This window comes from Protomyctophum bolini (genome assembly GCF_963924005.1).
Source record: "Protomyctophum bolini genome assembly, chromosome: 10".
Taxonomy (NCBI): Eukaryota; Metazoa; Chordata; class Actinopteri; order Myctophiformes; family Myctophidae; genus Protomyctophum; species Protomyctophum bolini.
The window spans coordinates 6,838,975-6,860,011 of NC_137871.1; the positions used below are offsets into that span (position 1 = coordinate 6,838,975).

The 21,037-nt window shown below is 43.5% G+C and overlaps 2 protein-coding genes across 5 annotated transcripts in view; both read right to left on the reverse strand.

The window, feature by feature from the left end:
* fam13b (family with sequence similarity 13 member B) overlaps positions 1–14,646 on the reverse strand; it is a 70,673-nt gene extending 56,027 nt beyond the window's left edge. For 3 of the 4 annotated variants that reach the window (XM_080773202.1, XM_080773204.1, XM_080773201.1), the window contains exons 1-5: positions 10,969–11,122; positions 10,512–10,727; positions 4,502–4,714; positions 1,886–2,063; positions 1,152–1,293 (exon numbers count right to left, since the gene is read on the reverse strand). In XM_080773202.1, coding sequence (XP_080629328.1) covers positions 1,152–1,293; positions 1,886–2,063; positions 4,502–4,714; positions 10,512–10,727; positions 10,969–10,990 — 771 coding nt within the window. In that variant the 5' untranslated portion in view covers positions 10,991–11,122. Of the gene's footprint in view, positions 1–1,151; positions 1,294–1,885; positions 2,064–4,501; positions 4,715–10,511; positions 10,728–10,968; positions 11,123–14,511 lie in introns of those variants that run through there. The other variant, XM_080773203.1, reaches the window with a different exon arrangement.
* Positions 1–21,037, reverse strand: part of LOC308322131 (uncharacterized protein) — a gene marked incomplete at its 3' end in the record, with an annotated part of 567,861 nt that overhangs the window by 114,281 nt on the left and 432,543 nt on the right. The gene's annotated exons all lie outside the window — the stretch shown is intronic.

Below are 21,037 nucleotides of genomic sequence, written 5' to 3' on the forward strand. Positions count from 1 at the left end.
TTTATTATAAAAAAAAAACACAGAATATATATCGTCGATAGCTGTCGAGTGGAAACCTCTTATCTCCAAAACGGTTTACTTTTCCAGTAGCAGATCGACAAGCTCAAAATGGGTCGCTTTGCGCAGCATTTCCAGCTTGTAGAACTGCTTGTGTGTGACACTGCAGCATTAGTGTATCAATTTACGGAAAAAAAGACTAAAAGTTTGAATATGGAGATATTAAAGAGGTTTCTGCACGACTATACAAGCAATGCTTGAACTCACATTATTCTCAGGGCTTAAAGCCCCCAAAAATCCCAGGACTGAAAATGATTTTTTTGCAAATCTGCACTGATCTCATTAAATGACCCCTATGAAATCCCCAGGACTGAGAACTTTAAGCCCTGTATTCTCCTCAACTCATCACTGTGAGGAACACAAGAGTATACAAGGTACAGAGTACAGAGTACTAGACAAGGTCACATCCTCCAAACAGGACACAGGATGTGATGTAAAGTCCTTGTAATATCAAAGTTGGGCTAGTGCCTTTGTCTTTCATGTGTTCCCGGGTTTGAATGTTGGACTAATGGTGTGTGTGTGTGTGTGTGTGTGTGTGTGTGTGTGTGTGTGTGTGTGTGAGAGAGAGACATAATTGGTGTGTAGATCAAATACAGTAAGAACGGACAGGGAAGGAAGGATGAACGGAGGAGAGAAAGATGGTTGAACGATTGGCTTTCGCCATTTTTTTGCGCGATACCACCATACTGTACAAAGTATAAAATAGGACTTGAGTGGTTAATCAACTTAGTCGATTATGAATAATAAGCAATGTGTTGTCAAAGTGTTAATGTATAAAACTAAAAACAATGGCTGGTTGCAGCCCTGGGGGCCCGAATCACAAAGCAGTTTACACCCATATTTTGGGGTTAAAAGAAATTTCCAAACTTCCCACGTTAGTAGTCTAGAATAAGGAATGCTAATGACATACAGTAAAGCTTTGGTCCTACGTACGGTAAGTCTGCTTCCGAGCAGACTTGAGAAAGAGCGTGACTCCGCAAAATTCAGACTGAATCAGACTACTAACGTAGGAAGTTTGGGAAATTGTAGACTGTAGACATCTTAGTGAATGGGGCTCTTGCTAGTGCTGTGCCAGTATACAGTGCAGCCGTTACCTGTTCGTTGATGGAGCTGTAGTCGTTGGTGGTGGAGACGTCGTCCTCCTCGGAGTCAAACAACTCCTCCTGGTTGTCCAGCAGCTCAGCCAGCACCCTGCTCACCGCCTCCTCCCGCAGGTCCTCGCCCTCCAGCGACAGACTGGTGGACACACGGAAACACGCACTTTAGAATCAGCGGTTCTCAACCCGTGGGCCGTGGCCACAGCGGTGTTGCAGTGGTACCAGAAAATAATGATAATATATCACAGAGTTCCAATAAATAATGATAATAATATATAACAGAGTTGCCAATAAATAATGATAATATACAACAGTGGTACCAGTGAATACCGGAGGACTCGCTGGTTTACCAACTCGCCACAGTGAAAAGTGGAGAGGAACAAGTGTCAATGTCTTCATCAGTATAGTATGTCAAACCCACAGATGTTATAGTTCATTTCCAAAGTGATCAAATTGGACCGGATGGTTAGCTCAACCGTCTGGGCCTGCTGAACCAGCCTGACGGTGTGCCACGGGTTCGACTCCCGATCCAGACGGCCTTTACTGCATGTCTCCCCACCCCCCCCCCGCCATCTCTCTCCCCATTTCCTGTCAGCCTACGGTCTGTCACTCCGTAAAAAAAATAAAAAAATAAAGGCGAAAGCCACAAAAAAAAACATTTAAAATATACATGCTCCGTCGTTGTGCTGCTGCGTTGCTGCTCACTGTGCGGCCTGGTCGGTCAAACTCACTGGAATATGTCCGGTCCGAAGACGGCGGCCAGCGCCCCGACGGTCCAGCTGTCGGGCTGCAGAGACGCCACGCTGGCCAGGAAGCGGCAGAGGAAGCGCAGCAGGCCGTAGCTGGGCTGGGGCAGCTGCTGCAGCACGTAGCGCATGTTCCTCTTCACCTCCTCCTCGCCGGCGTCCTCTGCAAACGCAGGGGTCATGATGGAACAAAGCTGAATTAAAATATCATGACTGAAAACCGATACCGATACGATGACGTTTATCATTCTAAAGCCATGATTCTGCTCGCCGTGAGGCCCCAAACCACACCAGCTGCATCTCCTTGCAACTACTCGCAACTCGTTGCGACAAAACAAACCACACCAAGGCGAACTCGGTGGGGAGGGGCGTTTGGACCAGAACGCATCAAAAGGCGATATTGGCGGTAAATTAGTTAACAAGTTGCATTTTGATTATCGCGATAATATATAATAGTTTTTGCCACAATAATCAACCCGTCATATCATCATCGTCTTATTCTAGTGTACGGTTTCTAATGCTTTTAAAAATATATATAAAGTATTGACCATGTCAAATAAGACGTAATTGCACTCAAACATTATTGACCTTCCCAAACCCACACTTTCTGACATGAATGGTAAAACAGTCACACGCTTAGCACTCACAATAGTAAATTAAACGGATCATCCCCTCAACCGTCACTTTACAATCATATGCCGTCAGTGCGGAGACACAGAACTTTGAAATGGCTTATTTATGCTCGGCAATAAATGACAAAACAGAGAAGGTGGCAGCACAATTATCAATTGTGCACACGCAACCTTTTTTGGCTCCCACACGGCTCCTTCTTGTTATGTAGACACACGCATTAAGATTATCCATAAGACTGTGTGACGTGACGTGAATTACTGTCAGGTGACAGATTAGCGGAGAGATTAGAGATGTGAGCGGTTCACCCAAGACAGACAGACACAAACAAACTGTCCAATCCCCCCATCACTCTTAATCAAGGTGTCAGACAACGGGAAAGATTAGAGATGATCAACAACAGATGAGCGTGAGGAGTATACTTTTCACATGTAGTAAATGAATACATTATACTTTCCTAAAAAACGGCGTGTATGGCATTATAAATGTACATTTTGTTCGTTGAGAAAACAGGAAGAGACAAGGACAAGGTAATAACAACACCGTTTACGTAGTATCTCGGTATGCCTGTGCGTAGAGTTGCCCTGAGGACGTCAGATGATCGGAAACGATATTGCACTATTGAGATATGGCATTATGTATGTGATGTACAGGGGCGGCCTTAAGGATCGGGAGGCTCCGTTCATGATGTCATAATTCTAATAATTAATGATTATTCTTTTTTTTTTTTAAAGAAGAAAAAGGTCAGTGTGTATTATCGGAAGCAGCTTGATTAAACAATTATTTTACTTTGTCTTGAAATTACTGTAACTGGCAGCATAGGCTATACGTTGATGCAATCGTAACTCTCAGCGCTGCTAGTGCAGTGAGTGCACACACACCGGGAAGAGGGAATAATTACAAAGCAAACAACAAAGGTCAATGTGACATGACAGGTCAAGTACCTGCAGTGATTATTAGCTGCTGCCAACTAGTGGTAAGTGGACGTACAGGATGAGGCTGAATGATATATTGACACGGCTGATTGGAAGGCTGCGATGCAATGCAATATTAATACTACTACTACTACTACTACTACTACTACAAATAATAATAATTACAACAACAAAAAATACTTTTATTTCCTTTTTTTGTGGAGGCTCGAGGCCCGTTTCAATTGAAACAATTGAAACATATATAAGGCCGCCACCAGTGATGTATTGCCATGCCTTTTGTAAAGTCGCTCTAGATTAAGAGCGTCTGCTAAATGCCTAAATTGAAAATCAAATCGGGAGTAAAAAATGTGCACGCATTACGAAGATCAGCATTCTTTGTTCTGGGTTTTGATTGATTCTTTAGAGAAGGACGAGCAGTCCACGTACCAGCTCTAACAGTGTGAAAGACCAGTTCCAGAAACGGCTGTATACGCCGGGCCCGGGGTGACCGTTTTGATGCGAGACCCAGGAGAGAGGACACTCACCCTGGAGAAGACCCTGTTCCAGAGCCCAACCCGACACCAGGAGAGAGAGGACACTCACCCTGGAGAAGACCCTGTTCCAGACCCCAACCCGACCCAGGAGAGAGGACACTCACCCTGGAGAAGACCCTGTTCCAGAGCCCAACCCGACCCAGGAGAAGAGGACACTCACCCTGGAGAAGACCCTGTTCCAGAGCCCAACCCGACCCAGGAGAGAGAGGACACTCACCCTGGAGAAAACCCTGTTCCAGAGCCCAACCCGACACCAGGAAAGAGAGGACACTCACCCTGGAGAAGACCCTGTTCCAGAGCCCAACCCGACACCAGGAGAGAGAGGACACTCACCCTGGAGAAGACCCTGTTCCAGACCCCAACCCGACCCAGGAGAAGAGGACACTCACCCTGGAGAAGACCCTGTTCCAGACCCCAACCAGACCCAGGAGAGAGAGGGCACTAACCCTGGAGAAGACCCTGTTCCAGACCCCAACCCGACCCAGGAGAGAGAGGACACTCACCCTGGAGAAGCTGGAGGATGTGTCCCTGGATGGCCGTGGGGACGACTGGCTCAGGGAGCTCCTGCAGGAAGAGGCGGAGCAAGCTGACGGCGGAGGCCAGGTCCGCCTCCTTCTGCAGCTCCACCTCCTCGCCACTGTCATAGCGCTGCCGCAGCCAATCAACACGCTCCGCATTTCCGTTGACCAGGAAGAGGCCCTCCAGGTCCAGGCCGCCTGTCAGAATGAGCGCGCACACGCACACGCACGCACACACACACACACACACACACACACACAGGCAATTAAACTTCTGATCAATAAAGTTCATGGGTTAGGTTAATAAGCAAACATCCTCAGTTTACACAACCCCCAGTGTCCTGTCCTCCATTGCAAATTGTTCTTTGCAAGGCCAGCATCCAATTCCAAACATACATTTGTAAAAGAGTGACTTGATAATTACCGATTTTGAATAACTCTTCAGTATTGGCTTTCTATTCAAATTACCATATAATTCATCTCTCTATTGTACTGTACTTTCCTGAAAGTGAACACCCACTTCTTTTTTCAGAGCACTCTCAAAAGAGGAGACTCTCAAAGAATAGCTAAAGCTTGCATCGCCGTCAGCAAGACGATCTCTGTCGCAGCTCTAGCTTGTTGAGTGAGCTGTCCCTGTTGATGCCGTGAGGCATAAGGAACAACATGGCAGTGGTGGCCTGATGGCGCAGTGATTAAGACTTTTATTTACAAAACCCCGTCTCCCTAATGGCTTGGGATGGAATTCTACCAAGAGCCTTCCCCTACATGGTTGCCTTCTCTCCTCTTAATAAGGAATGAATCACTGTCCACAGACTGTTTTCGAAGGAGAAAGTATCATGCCAGTGTCGACATGTTCTGTAGTTCAAGCTAATGTACCCACCCGGTACACACAAGCTGTGGGGCTGGAAACCAACATCAACCAAAAACTGGCAAACCTTGGCTGTCAGTTAAGAATGCCGATGTCTAGCCGGAGTGGCATGTTCCCAAACTGAGCATAATCAATTCTAATTTGTTTAAAGCCGACTTAAGAAAATGTCTGAACGGGCACATAAATATTAAGACTTCAAACGGCATGCTTAGCGGCTCAGTCAGTAAAGTACGCATGGCACAGACTGAATCACGAACGTTGTGGATTCAAATCCGGCTCATGGGTCTCGACCTGTGCAGGAAGTCATCTCTTTGTTCGACCATGACTTTGTTAATTTCTTCAAATAGCAAAAGCTGAAATGCGTCGAGGCCGGCCAGTGGCGGGCGGCCACTTAACAACTGCATGTGCCGTGAGCCCAGCGGCTCAGCCAGCCGGTGAACGGACCACATTATGCTCCCTGTGTGAGTGCCAGGTTCCAATCTGACCAGCTGCTCTCAAGTAGCTCTCCTCTCTCTCTCCTTGGTTTTCTGTCTTTATACACAGACATACATGTATATATTTTTTTATAAAATAAAAACAAAAACTCTAAAAGAAACCCGTTATCTCAATACATTTACGTTTTTTTTTTTTTTTTGTAAATTAATGTCCAACATCAAACAAAGGTTTTGCACAAAAGTTGTGAAAATAGCAGACAACCTCACAACTGTAGATTGGCTAATTTCACCATTTCATTTTAAAAACATATAAATACACTTCAAAAGTAACATACAAGGACAGTGACGATATACCGAATGATATACTACCTATATGTCTCTGTGTGTTGTGTTGTGTGTTGCCTTGGATGTTTTCTACAGCAGCCTAATCCGTGAGAAGGATTGTAAACCAAGCATGCCTCTATTGATAATAATCATCATTCCTAACTCCACTTCACATCACTCGGGACATGTGATAAGATGCATGGATAACATACCGATTGAATCAGCCATCTAGTAAGGGTTAGTGGCATAACCATGTCCTCTATACTGTGATGGAGGAAGGTGTTTTTGTTGTTGCTGTGTTCATTGTCAGTCAGTTGCTCAGGGAACAGGCGTTGTATATAGGAGGTCATCCTCATGTTATGTATTGTATTGTGATGTGTGTCCATATCATTAAAAAGCAAATCCCCCCCCCACAATGTATGCATTTGCTAACCTTTACTTATATTGAGTAGGTTGCTATATAACAAATGCTATTTTACAGGAATGGCTTTTGTATACGGTTGAGATGCTTTAGGATTCCTTTACGGTTCGCTTTAATGATTATTATTATTATTTAAAAATGTACATTTTGGTCTAAAATTTGTGATAAACACAAATTCAACCATACATATACTATTGCATGATACATATTATTGTAGTGGTTATCAAAGTGACGTACAGGGACCCTCTCTGGGTTACTTGAGGGGATTCCAAAATGGACCCTCCAGGTCTGTATAACTCTGAGAATGTAAATGGAACCAAAATTTACCCACAAGGGTGTTCCTTGAAATTAAAAAGTTTGAGAATCACACAATTGTAAAAGTAGACGTGAAGTCAGTGAGATAAACCAGTTCTGGGAAAACGGTTCCAAATGTGATGGAACCAATTCCGGTTCATCCATATTGGATCCATTTGCAGATGTTTGGTGTGGGTGGAAAGCGGAGGGAACACAGATGAACATGGCGAGAACATTGGATTCAAACGCATGACCTTCTTGCTGTGAGGCAACAGCACTGAACCACTGAGCTACCAGGTTATCAAAATAGCATTAAAAAAATAGACAGCGACAACTGCTGCTGTATAGGGACTGCATGCTGGTAGACAGTATGACCACTGCTACAGCAATGCTCACAGTTGTGAACATGAAAGATGCCTATTAATTATACACAGAGGCAGCGCACTCTCCCATGTGCCTTGTGTACCAGGGTGTGGGTGAGCTTGCAGTTGCACTAGACAATTTCCTATTGATCCTGGAATGTGATAAACATCTAGAATCTCAACAGTGGGAGTGCAATTACACAACACTCTAAAGTAGACTTCCCCACCCTCGCCCCTCAGAAGAGACGACGATTCAAAAGCAGGGTTTCCTCTGTATACAGTCGACAGTTATTGGGGAAAACCGGATATAGCATTATTTAGCCTAAAGGTAAAGCAGTAAAAGCCTTGCCAAGCCATGTGGCCCATAGGGCAGGAGCATATCTCCCATTTCAGAAGCGTGAGGCGGCTTAGTAATGTACATCCCCCAGCCATGATGCACGAGTACACCCCCTGGACAGGACTCTAGTATGTGGCAAACATTGAAGCCTCTTGAAGCAGTCCAACACAGTGCTCTACCATTTATTTTATTGTCTGCCAAATGCCAATGGCCGGGGAATGCCTGATATTTAAAATTGTATTCGTTTATATGCCCTGAGCAAAATACATTGTTTGTTTTGTTTTTAAATCAGGTTTTATATTGCTTTGATTAACTGTGAACACCAACTGCCAATGAACACCTGCCTGAAGTACTACAGATCGATGCTGTTTTTAGCTCCAGTATGCAAGTGTACTGCTCTGACTTTACAGGCCTGGGATGTTATGCAACAGGAGAGCAGGTGGCTGAGCACATTTCTAGACGAGCACATTAAAAGTCATTAACCGTGTGCCGTTGACACACTTGTAATTGGAGCCTTATTTACTTTGACTAAAACAAATATATTTTCCAGCCATAAGAACAATCATTAATAGTGTACATCTGGAGGGTGATACATGACCTTGTGTGTGTGTGTGGTCAGTGTGCCACAGTATACAAACACAAAAGTTGAAAACCTAATTCATACTTTGTTGTTCATGTTTTTGACTGGGACCAACGACCGTAGTACTGTAGAGGCCACTCTGTTGATCGGCCGGTGAAAGCCAAGAGCTGGTCACAGTTAATCACGGATTACATGCTGGTCGAAAAAAGTTATTTTCAGCAAGTGACACGGTCGTACAACAAAGTATAAATTATCTACGCTAGCTTAATGTCTAATTCTGAGTGCTGTGGCTTGACATATTGTAATCTTTACTACTGGCCAATACTTGTCATGTTGGTAATGTAGTGCGTGTTGGCTGCCCCCAAGCCATACAAACTGTTTCACTGGCCAGCTGAGTTTCCCTGGAGTAAAACAAACATGACTCAGAAGGTATTTTTCCCCTTCTCTCCTTTGCGTCCATCTTCAGAAACGTTTAATTGAAAATACTGTAGTTGAAACTTAAGCATACTTAAGATCTTTGCAGTCTGATGACATTTTGTATTGGTCAATCCGTTTTTAACGCATCCAAAAGAATTCTGCAATTTCAGAGTACGTAGGTGTCCTAGAGTTCATAAGCATGCGTTTGAATAAAATGGCCATTCTTCTCCATTTTTACAAGCAAATGAAAAGCACTCTGTACAAGGTAGTTGCATACTTAAAGACATAAGGCCAAAATCCCCTTCAAAACACATGACAACATGGCGTTTATTTTCTCAATTCTAGAAAAGCAGAATTTCATCTAAAATTAAACCAAGATGCAGCTGCTGAGTCTGACTAAGCAACACACACACACACACACACACACACACACACACGGGAGTTAAATGCTGCAATTTGTAAAAATGGCAAAATATGACTCCTAACTCATAAAATGTTCCTGGGATTCATCTAAAAGACCTGCATCCCCGGACTCACTACATTGAAAACCTATTTACATCACTGACTGTACTAGTAATCAATTTAGTTCATTATACAATTATCTATCAGAATGTTTTCCTGAAAACACAGCATCTCATGCACCAGCCTGCATGAAGGACAACCTTCACAGCATGTACTTGATGCTCAACTTCAATTCAACTAGCAGTCATTCACTTAATAGTTTAAACAAGGGCTTTCCCCAAACGTATTCAGCTCGAGACCTTAACCCTTTCTGACCTGGGAACGGTTCTACAAATGTCTTCTAAATCCCCTAAAACCCCTATGTTTATATGTCAGTGGTTCTCAAACTATTTCATGTCGAGGACTCCCAGAAATACATGTATGCATCCCAGAATACACATTTATTTTGAATTCTTTAAAAACAAATGTTTGAAAATTTGCTCGGGAAGAAAATGGGTTCTGCCTGACCCATTGTTTGGGAACCACTGATTCAAGCACAAAGAGCACCTGAAGAATTATTACTGTCAAGGTTCTCTTTTATTTGTCGCCTATGGGAGAAATGTGTCTCATAGTAAAGGGCTAAGAGCTGGCTGGCACAGGATCAAGTCATGAATTATTTTCTGATGTTCAACCCTCTGAATGTCTTAAACATCACAATGTTTGTTTGAATGAATAAAGTCGTACCAAATACAACACCGATACAAATTTCACACTACAGAACTCACTCCTGATAAGTCTAACCCGAGGGCATCACCCCAAGGGGGTAAAATATTCAGTGTGTTGCATTGTGAGCTTTTAGATCGGGCAGGTTGTTTTGTAGTTAAGTGGGTTAAGTGGTTTTAAGTACAGTTGAGTTTCCCTGCTGACCTGACATTTGGTTAAATCATCTGAACACAAACAAAACATCTCTTTTGTATACGCGGTAGTCACATTTTTGAAGTACAGCGTTGGAATACTGATCAGTCAAGAATGTAATTCTTCTACAAGTTGAACCACTGACAGAGTGAAAAGGTTAATGACGGATAACCTTAACAAACACAATGTGGCTAATCCGTCGTTAACATTATACATAATTATAAAAGAATGTAAGCCAAAACAGTGTTATCTAAATTGGGATTTTACAGAAATCACTAGACGGGAATTTGTTTAAATTACAGAAACATTTGTCTACACGTGTCAGTGCTGGATGGATACAGTCAGAAACGCATCGATATTTGTCCTACTTTGTCACAGTAGTCCAATTTGATCCAGTTTATAATAAATGTGAGTCCCCCCCCCCAAAAAAGAATGATATTGTTCAAATGCCAACACATCTGAGTCACTCCGTCGTAACCTTAAAATAAGCCAACCATGACTGAGTTAAGCAACCAGCACAAAAAAACATCTGTAACATCACTGTTTAATACACTTCATTAGTGTGCATGGTGTGTGTGTGAGTGCGTGCGTGCGTGACATACCGTGCTCTTCAATGTAGTCGACGATGTGCTTGACCAGCGCAGGGACCTCGTGGCCGCTCAGGGTGTGCGTGTGGGTCACCTCCTCCAACGGAACGCCAAACACCCGAACGCTGCCGGCTGAGCTCCTGCCCTCGTTGCCTGGCAATGGAGACACGCTCTTCCTCATGGCCTCCTCCTCCTCCTCCTCCTCACCACAGCCCCACCAAGACCTCACGTCTTCAGTGTGCAAAAGAGATGCGAAGAGAGAGAGAGAGAGAGAGTGGGGCAAGGAAGGAAAAATAATGTAAAAACGATTAGCATCATAAGCAAAAGGGAAAGATAGAGAGTGCGCGACGGAGTGAAGAGAGAAAAAACAATGGTGACGGTTTGGCATTGTTGTGACGAGTGGAGAAAAGGACAGACGGTGCCCGAGTCTAGAATAAACATCATCATCACATTCCCCTTCAGTCATACTCACACTGCAAGTCACACAACCTCATCCCTGAGCACAGACTCACACTGAAGACAACACAGAGAAGCAAGTCACTAATGGCACACTGGCAGAGAGAGAGAGAGAGAGAGAGAGAGAGGGAGGGAGATAAGAGCGAGTCCTCTCCTCTTATGTCCACAAACAAAAACAACCACAGCCGCGTACTCTCATAGCCATAACATCAAGGAAGGGCCGGATCTAACAATTGACCGCCTCCCATGCAGTCATGTGACACAAATTGTGGGAGGAGTGGGGGAGAAGAGAGAGAAGCCGCTAAAAGCTCACAGGTGAGGAGCAGCACCTGAGCAGGCTTGGATGCGGAAAGGCCCACTGGTTCAAGGGTCTCTAACGCTTTGTTTTTTTTTGCCACTCAGTAGGCGTTCCCGCATAACTTTCGGGTATTATGATGATGATGATGTGCATGCCCACTATTGGAACCCAAATCTACACTGTAACATTCTCAGTGTCTTGTCTACCATTATGTTCAAAACTTTTACTTTTCAGGATTCAAATAATCGGTAATAGGTCTGATACTTTTGATACTAGTGTGACGCTGTAGTATGAAGTCATTCATTTACGAAAAAAACAGTGTTACATTTTAGAGATAAGGTTCCTGCCTGACAGTGACGATACTAGTGCATGTCAAACAGCGCTCTAGGCAAATTGACACATTCATGCAACATGTCTGCATTGAACTGGCAGTACTATGCTTACATTTTGAGGCAGAAACCTCTTCTCTCTATATTCCAAATGTTTGTTTTTTGTAAAAAAAAACAAAATGCCATACTACAGCGTAAGGCTGACCCAAAACATTTGAATGTTCGTTCCATGGCATGAAATTTGAACCAAAAAAATTCTAATAATCACGTTTTTTTTTATTTCAAGATTTGTCCGTTTATTTTATTTTATTTTTTATCAAAATAGCTCATCTACAAGCCCACAACACATTGCAGCATGACAAGTTGAGAGCTTGCAGATCTGCTACCCTTCAAAGCCATGTGCTTTAGCTCCATGATTCATGAATCACTGACGCATTATATAATCCCTCCCCCCCCCACCCCTAGCTAGTAGCTTCGACTAAAACGATCGAAGGTCAACTGCAGTGTCACACTAAAGCATCAAAAGTACCAGATCCACAAGCTCGAAATGTGGCGCGAAGCAATGCGTTTTGAGCTTGCAGATCTGCTGCTTTTGCTATATTTTATTTTATTCAATCCTGAAATCCCGACGATATACGGTACTTCGTTGACCAGGGTCCCCCCCCTCCGTTTTTCCCTCAACACCAAACCTCTTTGGCAAAAATAGCAGATCTACAAGCTCACAATGCATCATGGCGTGTTGTGAGCTTGTAGACGTATCATCACATGTCCAGAATAGGATGCTGGGACTTGAATGGTCAACTGTGAGTGTAAAAAGTGACACCTGATGACATTTTTTTTGACACCGTTTGCATCACTCCGTAAATATCACAAAAATCTAAAATCTGACTTAAAGTAGTACTGTAGTTCACCCAAAGAATGACTTCTTGTCTGTCAATTACACACACAACACACCATTAAGACCTGAATTCCATCATTCTTTTCTTTTTTTTTGTCGCAGTCATAAACCAATGATGAGACTCTGCAAGTCTCTGGAGATTCTGAATTCAAGGCTTCATGGGAGTGCATTGATGAGAGCGTCTGCTTAAAACCTAAATTGTAAATTGATAGAAAACAAGTAATGTTTTGGGAGAACTACTCCTTTAACAGAAAACTGTTAGCATTTAGAAGGGATTTGTAGAATCGTCCTCGGGTCTAAATGGGTTAAAATGCTTTAACACTCTGGCCAATGGTCATCAGTCACACTTGACGGTATGTGGCATGACAGGACTGTAACTTCTCTGCTCTGGTCACGTGAAAAGTGTCACCTTCTTCACAGCGGCGAAAACCGGTTTAAACCGGTTGCGTTTGTCCAACTGCATGTGCCAGACAGAATTAACTTTTAAAACATGGATGTCAGACTGTAGTCATGTACTTGTCACCAGCACGTGTGGTTTATCATGTTTGTGCACATGTGCATCATCTGAAAACACACACAAAGCTGTCACGTAAGACATTCAGAGAAGAGTACCACCATTTAAAGGTGCAGTTATATTGTTTTTGTTAAAGGAGAATTCAGTGATTTGGAAAAAAAAACCCAGTCCGCCCCCGCTCGATCATGATTGGTGGAAGGCCCCTCCCTATTCTGATTGGATGAAGGCTGGGCCACCTAGCCAAAAACAAAATCTAAGGATTTTTTACCCCCAGCGGTTAACTGGGGAGAGGGAGGAACTCCTTATATGGTCAGCACACTCTATAGTAGGGAGGATTATCACAACAAAACAAAAAAAGAAGGGATATTTGAATTACGGTAAGTGAAATCACCTATAACTTTAAATGGTAATCATTGTTACTGTGTGTTCAGTAACAGAATAATAATACATACGGTGTAAATAGCACTTTTCAAGGTACCCAAAGTCTCTTTACAGAACAGAAAAATTAAAACAATTGTATTAGAAAAATAAACTAGTTAAAAGGTTAAAAACTATAAACCAGAGGTGAACAAACAAAAAGTGTGGGGGGTTTATGTAGGGGAAGCGTTTTTGTGTGCTTTTGAACATTTCAAAAGTATTATTTATTAAACAGAAAAATGCATTTACAGGTCGTTACACCAATTTGATCCAATCAGGAGAGAAAACTCGTGCAGAATAAAGTACTATAAACAATGAACGTGGAAGTAAGGACTCAACGAAATGAGCTGACAAAATTGGAACTCTTAACACAATAAAACTGAAGCTCGTTAATGGGTAGTTTCTACAATTCTGATTGGATGAAATTGGCAACCCTCTGAAATGTATTTTATAGAGACAGAGCTAGAGAGACAGGGAGAGCCCCTGTTATTGACATTTGACACACACAAAAAAAACTCCACAGCAATGGCGGCTATCAGATTATAGCTTTTAAACAAAGAACCTTTTTGTTTTAACCATAAAATATCACTTACACTTTCTTTAGCCGCTTTCAACCCGGTCTCGCTGTTTTGAGAATGTCATTCAAGGTGAAGAAGGTGTTGTGAGCTAAAGACCTTTAAAGTGTGAATACTACGGATTTAGAATGCATTTGTAGAATATTGGCCTCAGTTCTTTTGGTCATTTCATAATCTACTCAAGCAGCAGAAACAGAACGCCAAGTGATGTGACATCACTGTCGATTCCTTGGGCATGTGACGGATTTAACTTGTCTCCACTGTTGAGGAGAAACCCAAATCCCAGCTCAGCTGCTGTTTATAACATGGCGCAGTGCGGGTCCACTGATTAAAAAAGGTACCCGCCCGCGCTGCGTTCCGCCCGCACCCGGACCCGTTCATTTATAAAAAGGTATATATACCCGCCCGTTCCCACCCGTCAAACACGGGTACCCGCAGGGAATCACAGGTATCCGACCCGTTGCAGGACTCTGGTGTGTGTGTGTGTGTGTGTGTGTGTGTGCGTGACGTCATCGTGGTCATACTCACCGTTGTAGCAGTGAAAGTGTGTCCTATCCTCTCCTCCCCTAGCCAGTGAACCAGCTAACCATCTATGGCTGCTTCAGGTTGTGGCAGAAGATGAGCCTATAATTCCTCATTGACGGACTGCTAATCCCTCTAGCAGGATCCTTCACCTAGCTACACTGAGGAGAAACACAGAGAGAGAGGGGGTGTGGGGGGGAGGGGGGGGGGGGGGGGAGTAGAAATTAGCATCACACAATTCATTGACGGTGACAAAACGATGACATCACGGCACAAAACAAAAATGCACTTGAAGGAAGCAGACGAGGATGCATTAGATTAGACAGTCACAGTATACCTGTATCATACAACATGAGACCCCATCAGTACAGCGAAGCAGCAGGTATAGCCATTATAGGCATACAAAGCAACAGGTCCTTTTTTTTAAAAGGTCTGTGTGTGTGTGTGAATAGTACAAAAAGGGAGCTGGAGCCAGGTTTATGCTGTAGTAGCCCGGGCCTCTCTGGCCTCCTCGCTTCACTCCGTTTCACTGCCAAGAACTACAAAAAAAAAGGACAGGGGTAACTTTCTCCTCTCCATCCTGACACCCCTCTATCTCGACTCCTCCGGTCTCCACGTTCCCCTTTCTTTACCTCCTCTCCTTCCGCTCAACCACACTCTTCCGTTACTGCTCTCTGGTACGTTTCTCCTCCGTCTTCCTTCCTCCTCCGCCTTCCACTCTGCCCTCACTCTTTTTCGCCTCCTCGCCTCACCTCGATTTCCCCCTCATCATCTACTTTCTAATCCCCTCCTTCTTGCCCCCCTCGACATGATACTTGAGCCATTCAGGCTGTCCTGGAGTCAGCCGGAGGTGAGGGCACAATGCAATAATTAAACTGACAGCGTGAGCAAAGAAACTGTGTGCACGTTGCCTCCCTGTGTGTGTGTGTGTGTGTGTGTGTGTCTGTGTGTGTGTGTGTGTCCACACTGTCACTTTGAATCTGTTTCCCATTCGGTGTGAGTGTGTACGTGCATGAAGTGTGAGACACTGTGTCCTGCGGTTGTCAGTGCAGCAGTTATGTCATAACTGCCATAACCGGCCTGGGCCATGGCTCAATGGTCCAGGCACCTTAAGGCTGGTAATCCAGTCTGGCAGTGTGCCGCAGGTTCGACTCCCGATCCCGACGGCCTTTACTGCATGTCTTCCCCCCCCCCCCCCCCCCCCCCCATCTATGGCAAAATATATTTCTGTCGAGATTGAAAACGAGGTCTAATTGACATACCGTAACTTCAAACAAATGTAATCGGTGTGTAATCATCAAACCAAAAGTAATTGGATATAGTCGGTCAAATAAATGGTGAGGTAGATTGGATTCAACCTGGGCCCACACACACTTTAGCCCCCCCAGGCTACTGAAGCAGTACAGATCCGATGTGTTTGACGTCATTATTGTGCTCTCCGCCTGTGGACCGGAGCTCTGCTTCCTCAATGCCTCAAGGTCGGTTTATAATTTATCATCAGCATGGAAATAGAGCTTTTTTTAGAACATCACCGAAACCTCGTTTCCTCTCTCTCTGCTTCAGTTTCACCCATGCTTCTCCGCTACATTCTCGCTTTCCTTTTAATGAATCGAAAGTTGCGAAGAGCGTTTCCGAAGCGATTTTTACTTTTATGTTCGTTTACTTCATACCATAAATGCAAAACAACAATCTCTTAAGTCAATTTGGAGTTAACAGAGGATTTCTGTGCATATTCGTGTGGATCTGCTTATGTGTTTTTCAGTGCCCACTGTCTGGACACTGGGGTATATTTGACGATACCCTTCCATGACAACCTCAGTATCAGTAGTCTAGATGTTAATAATTAGTGTGCGACTCTATTCTGTTCTTGCGTTCTCCTCCTTTTTTGAGCCGGTTCTCTTCCTTCCTGCCTCCGGTTCGTCATTCTTGCATGCATGACGTAACGTCACCTGACCTGGTTCAGCAGTGTCTGTCTGCATCACCTCCATGTCAAGAGAGGAGAGACATGGGCTGGCCAAGAGCTTTTGAGGTTACAAAAATAAAAACGGTACTGAATCTTTCCGTTTTCTATCCATGTATGTCTCCGTCTGCCTGCCTCTCTATTATTTCATCCCTCTCCGTCTCAATCTCGCTCCCACACTATTCATTTTCTTCTAACAAAAGGGTGCTTTCTAAACTCCTAACCAGGAGTCAAGGGGCTGTTGTGTTGTCCAGCTAACTGCTAATTAAGCACTCACTATACCAAGTTCCAACGGTACAATAAGGTGGATTGTCTACGTCCCTGACACGGTCAATGACCCGTCATGGTTGTAGTAACCAGAGGCCTGAGGAAGAGGAACCAGCATCAATGCTACCGTGCTGGTGGAGTGCCAACAAATCAAGTGACTGCAATATTGGAGTTAATTGTCTTCAGAATATATATACAGTATATATATATATATATAGTTTTTCAACTATGGTGGTGATCAGTCGTGGAACTGTATCCCGTAATAATAGTTTAGCATCCATACTACAAATGCAGGCAGTCAAGCTTTTACAGAGGCAATTGCAGATTATACTGTATATTGGAGATCTTAGAGATCCCCTATTTCTTAGTTCAGAATTTCTGATTTCTTTGTTTTAAGATTCATAATGCATTACCAAATGAGAACCACCCCCAAGTTGTAATGGGTGCATCAAAATACTGTCTTACTTCAGACAATACTGAACCGAAGCAAATCTAAACTAGTAATGCCTGACAGATAAGGGATAACTCCGAGTCCTCTCACCCTTTTAAGGACTACTAATGCATTAATCGTCGTCTGTGAACTCAAGCCAGGGGAAGCTCAGTATATTATCTGTGTATGGCCTTTTAGGGACAGGATTAATTCTTCAGTGCAGTGAGGATATCATGTCCAAAATCCACCCAGACAACTTTCTCATTGCTCAAGACAACCAGGCAGATACGTGATATATCCCTAGTTGTTGTATTGTACTACATGTGAATCACTAATAGAAGCATCTGTTAAGCCTTACAGGCCTCTTAGGGTCTTTTCAGAATAGCGGGATAATAAAAGGGAACATTCCCACTTTATTTGGAATCTGTCGTCACTGGCAGAGGTCATCCTCTGACTAAATTCAAATAAACTTGACTTAGGGGTTATTGTAAAGGTATTTTCTCACACAGCGAGTGCATACTCTTTATTAAGACAAAACCCTGAAAAACCCTATGAACAGTTAAGGCTTGTGCACATAAGCCTCTTTGAAAGGCAAATCCTGATATTGGAAGTCAAAACAAATCCAAAGCACAACATTGATTTGTAATTCCAAAATCACAGTTTTTCTCTCCTCAAGCCAGTGGTTTAGAGTCAGACCGAGGATTCATGAAGGGACGAGAATGATGAAAGCCTGATTAATACTGTAGTTTGTGCACTGTACAAGAGTGCTGTGCACTGAATAGCTGACCTATACAGGCTCACAACAACATCACAGTCACAGCTACGGGCCATACGGCCCATGCTAGATTGCAGCAGTCCGAATTACCCTTAGCATGTACTGTGCAGTTAATGTATTGTAAAGAGACTCTTGACTATGTGAACTTTAAATGGTTTAAAATGACGAGTTGTATTTGTAAATATTAGCATTTAATGTGCCAATAAAAAAAAAGATTCTGCCAATGCCACACAGCCCTAAATATTTTCCCCTCAAATTTGTCTTCGATTGCTGCTCTGCTCAGTGGATGAAAACTGACCCTTAAATGTCTCAGAACCGCTAACAAAATGTTTTAGAGTGGCTGTGTCTAGGGCTAGGCGGTGCCTTAATCCCACATATCATGTGCGACAACCTTCTGCTACACAATGAGAAGCACTGTTAGAGAGAGACTAAAGAGAAGAAGCCGGGAACAGAGAAACAAGAGAAAGAAACGGAAAGGAGAGAGGGGAGAGAAATTAGTCATTGGCAGATAAAAAGGAAAAACTGAAATAAGCAAAACAGAGAACTAGAGTGTGAGAGCCATTTCATTATTATCGTTTGACGTTTACCCTTCCCGTACTACTTCCTAGTAGGTCCACTTTGCCCTTTAAGCATTTGCGATTGTGCAGAACCACTAGCATGCGTGTCCATCCAAATGCATCACAAATCAGGCTCGATGTCCCCGTGTGATAGCAGACACCTGTGCATCTGTGTCGTTGCACAGCACACTGAAGAATTTCCGTGTGCAAAGAATCACATTATATTAAGAACTTGCATCGTTCCCGACTCTCACCGCCCCTGAGGAGGCAATATGTAGTACTAGCAGGTTACTTTAATCGATGAATCAGTCATTAATGTATAGTGAATTACAAATTACGTTTGTGTAACACCACTAATGACGGGGCAAGATTTCCACCATGCCCAGTGCTCACCCACCCAGGGCAGTGTGCAGCTGCCAAGACACCAGAAAGCTGTGGTGGGAAATAAGAGTTTGTGCGACAAAACCATGCAAATAAATACACACCGTTACTTTAATCATGCAAGCTACAGTACATGGGTACACTCGACGCTCTGCATTCAGTGCAGTGCATGTAGACAGACAGACACCCTTTTGAGTTGATGCGGGACTGTGACACAGCCACATAACTTAGGTCAAGCTGCAGATATGTATAGGCTTTGTTAATGTGATGATGATAATGAACGGCCACTGGATTTTTTTTAATTCATTGTCTGTCTACTGTAAGGCAATGAATCAATAGTCGATTCATATTTAACATCCATACAATGTACCGTCTAGCTGAAGGATACAGGTGGAGTCCGAGATCAAACCGGGAACCATCCAATTAGGACCGCCGTCTCTGGACATACATGACCCCGTTGGACTGAGAACAAACATCTTCCTCTCAGCTTCCCGACTCCCTCAAAATTGAAAACATGCTCCGATATGAGCTCAGCCCTGTGTCTGTCCAAATCTGTAATCCTGTACAAATGTATCTTTACTCCTTTTTAAAAAAGGGATATAAGCCAGCAAAATGGTCAAGCAATGATAAAGTCTAATTCAACACATGGAAATCCTTCCTACTTTGATGAGAAAATCCTCTTGGGGTGAAAAATGTGCACAGGCAAACGCTAATGCCAGTTGCTAAACTCTAGATCTCTACAGTCGACTGGCGTGGGCGACAAGTCGTCTCTGCCCCAGAAACAAACAAGCCCTGCTGTGAACGTTGACCTCCTGGCTAAGCAAACCAACAGGAAGGGAATTAATGCCTGGCATTTGTGTGTTTGCGTGTGTGTGTGTGTGTGTGTGTGTGAGAGGGGTCATTATTCAGAGAGGTACAAACATGTGCATGACCGCACCTCACACAAAAGCGTGTGTGAGTGTGAGCAGCAGTCCGAAAGAATTAAGTTACCAATGATTTCCAACATATAGGCCTATGCTACATGCAAAATGCAGGATCTTTCCATTTCCATTGAGAACATCCTGGTGGCTTCCGTTACTTAAATAATGTGTCGTCAGGAATAGATATTAGGCTTCGTGTTTACCTGTATCCTAGTTACATTTTAGCACTCAAGAGTAATTGCTTTCTTTGAGCTCTACCTGGCATTTACCCTGTCAATAGTTGATACTTTGAAAAACAGTAATCTAATAATTGGTAATCTCACACAAACACACACACACACACACACACACAGCAACGTGCTGTGATCTTGTAAAGTATTTTTCCCACTGACATTTGGTGAATACTATACAAAAAGCAATACAGATGTAACTCAGGTCCGTTAGAGTCTAACGGACCTGAGTTACATCTCTATTGCTTGCTATTAGTCTAACGGTTAGACTAATACTGTGTTTAAGTGGTTAGAGCTCGTCCAATAACTCGTTTGTGCACATATCCCACTGGCTGTCACTGCCTCTACCAGCTAAATAGTAGAATGATAACATACCAGCTAAATGTTAATTACCAGCTAAATAGTAGAATAATAACATGCCTACAGGCTAGGGGTCAAGGGTCAAGCAGCAGATGTGGTCGAGACTAAAGCTCACCACATACTTACCAACCGGCATCCAGCGTTTGTTCGGCTGGATAGGCAATAAGTACAAAATGACGTCTTTCTGAACTTCGGCAGTGACTGAGGAACTTCTGTTTGACTTGTTTTTCACCTTCAAAAGTTAAGCTACAGTGATTGGTCAGAACTTGGCCAGCAGCAGTGATAGTTTAGAAGATTGGCTGAGGAGGTTACGAGGTACTAGTCTCACGAACCAACCATCAGGAGGTATAAACTAAACTGTAATCCCTCTCTCTCTCACAATGCATAAACACAACTCTGTACATTTTGTGACCGAATTTCCACAGCATGTAGGCATGAGATCCAGCACCGGTTCCAGTGCTGGCTGGAGACGTGCCGTGGTGTTGCTAGGCAGATTAATATAAAAGAGATTACATTTAAGGAGCTATATATGGTAATGGGCCTCTGAACTGTGCTCTGATTCTGAGGCCTCTCCGTCATCTCCGAACTTAATTTGGTTTGGCAAACTGAAAAAGGGTCTTGTTCAGTTGGACTCTCGTCGCCTTAACCCGGA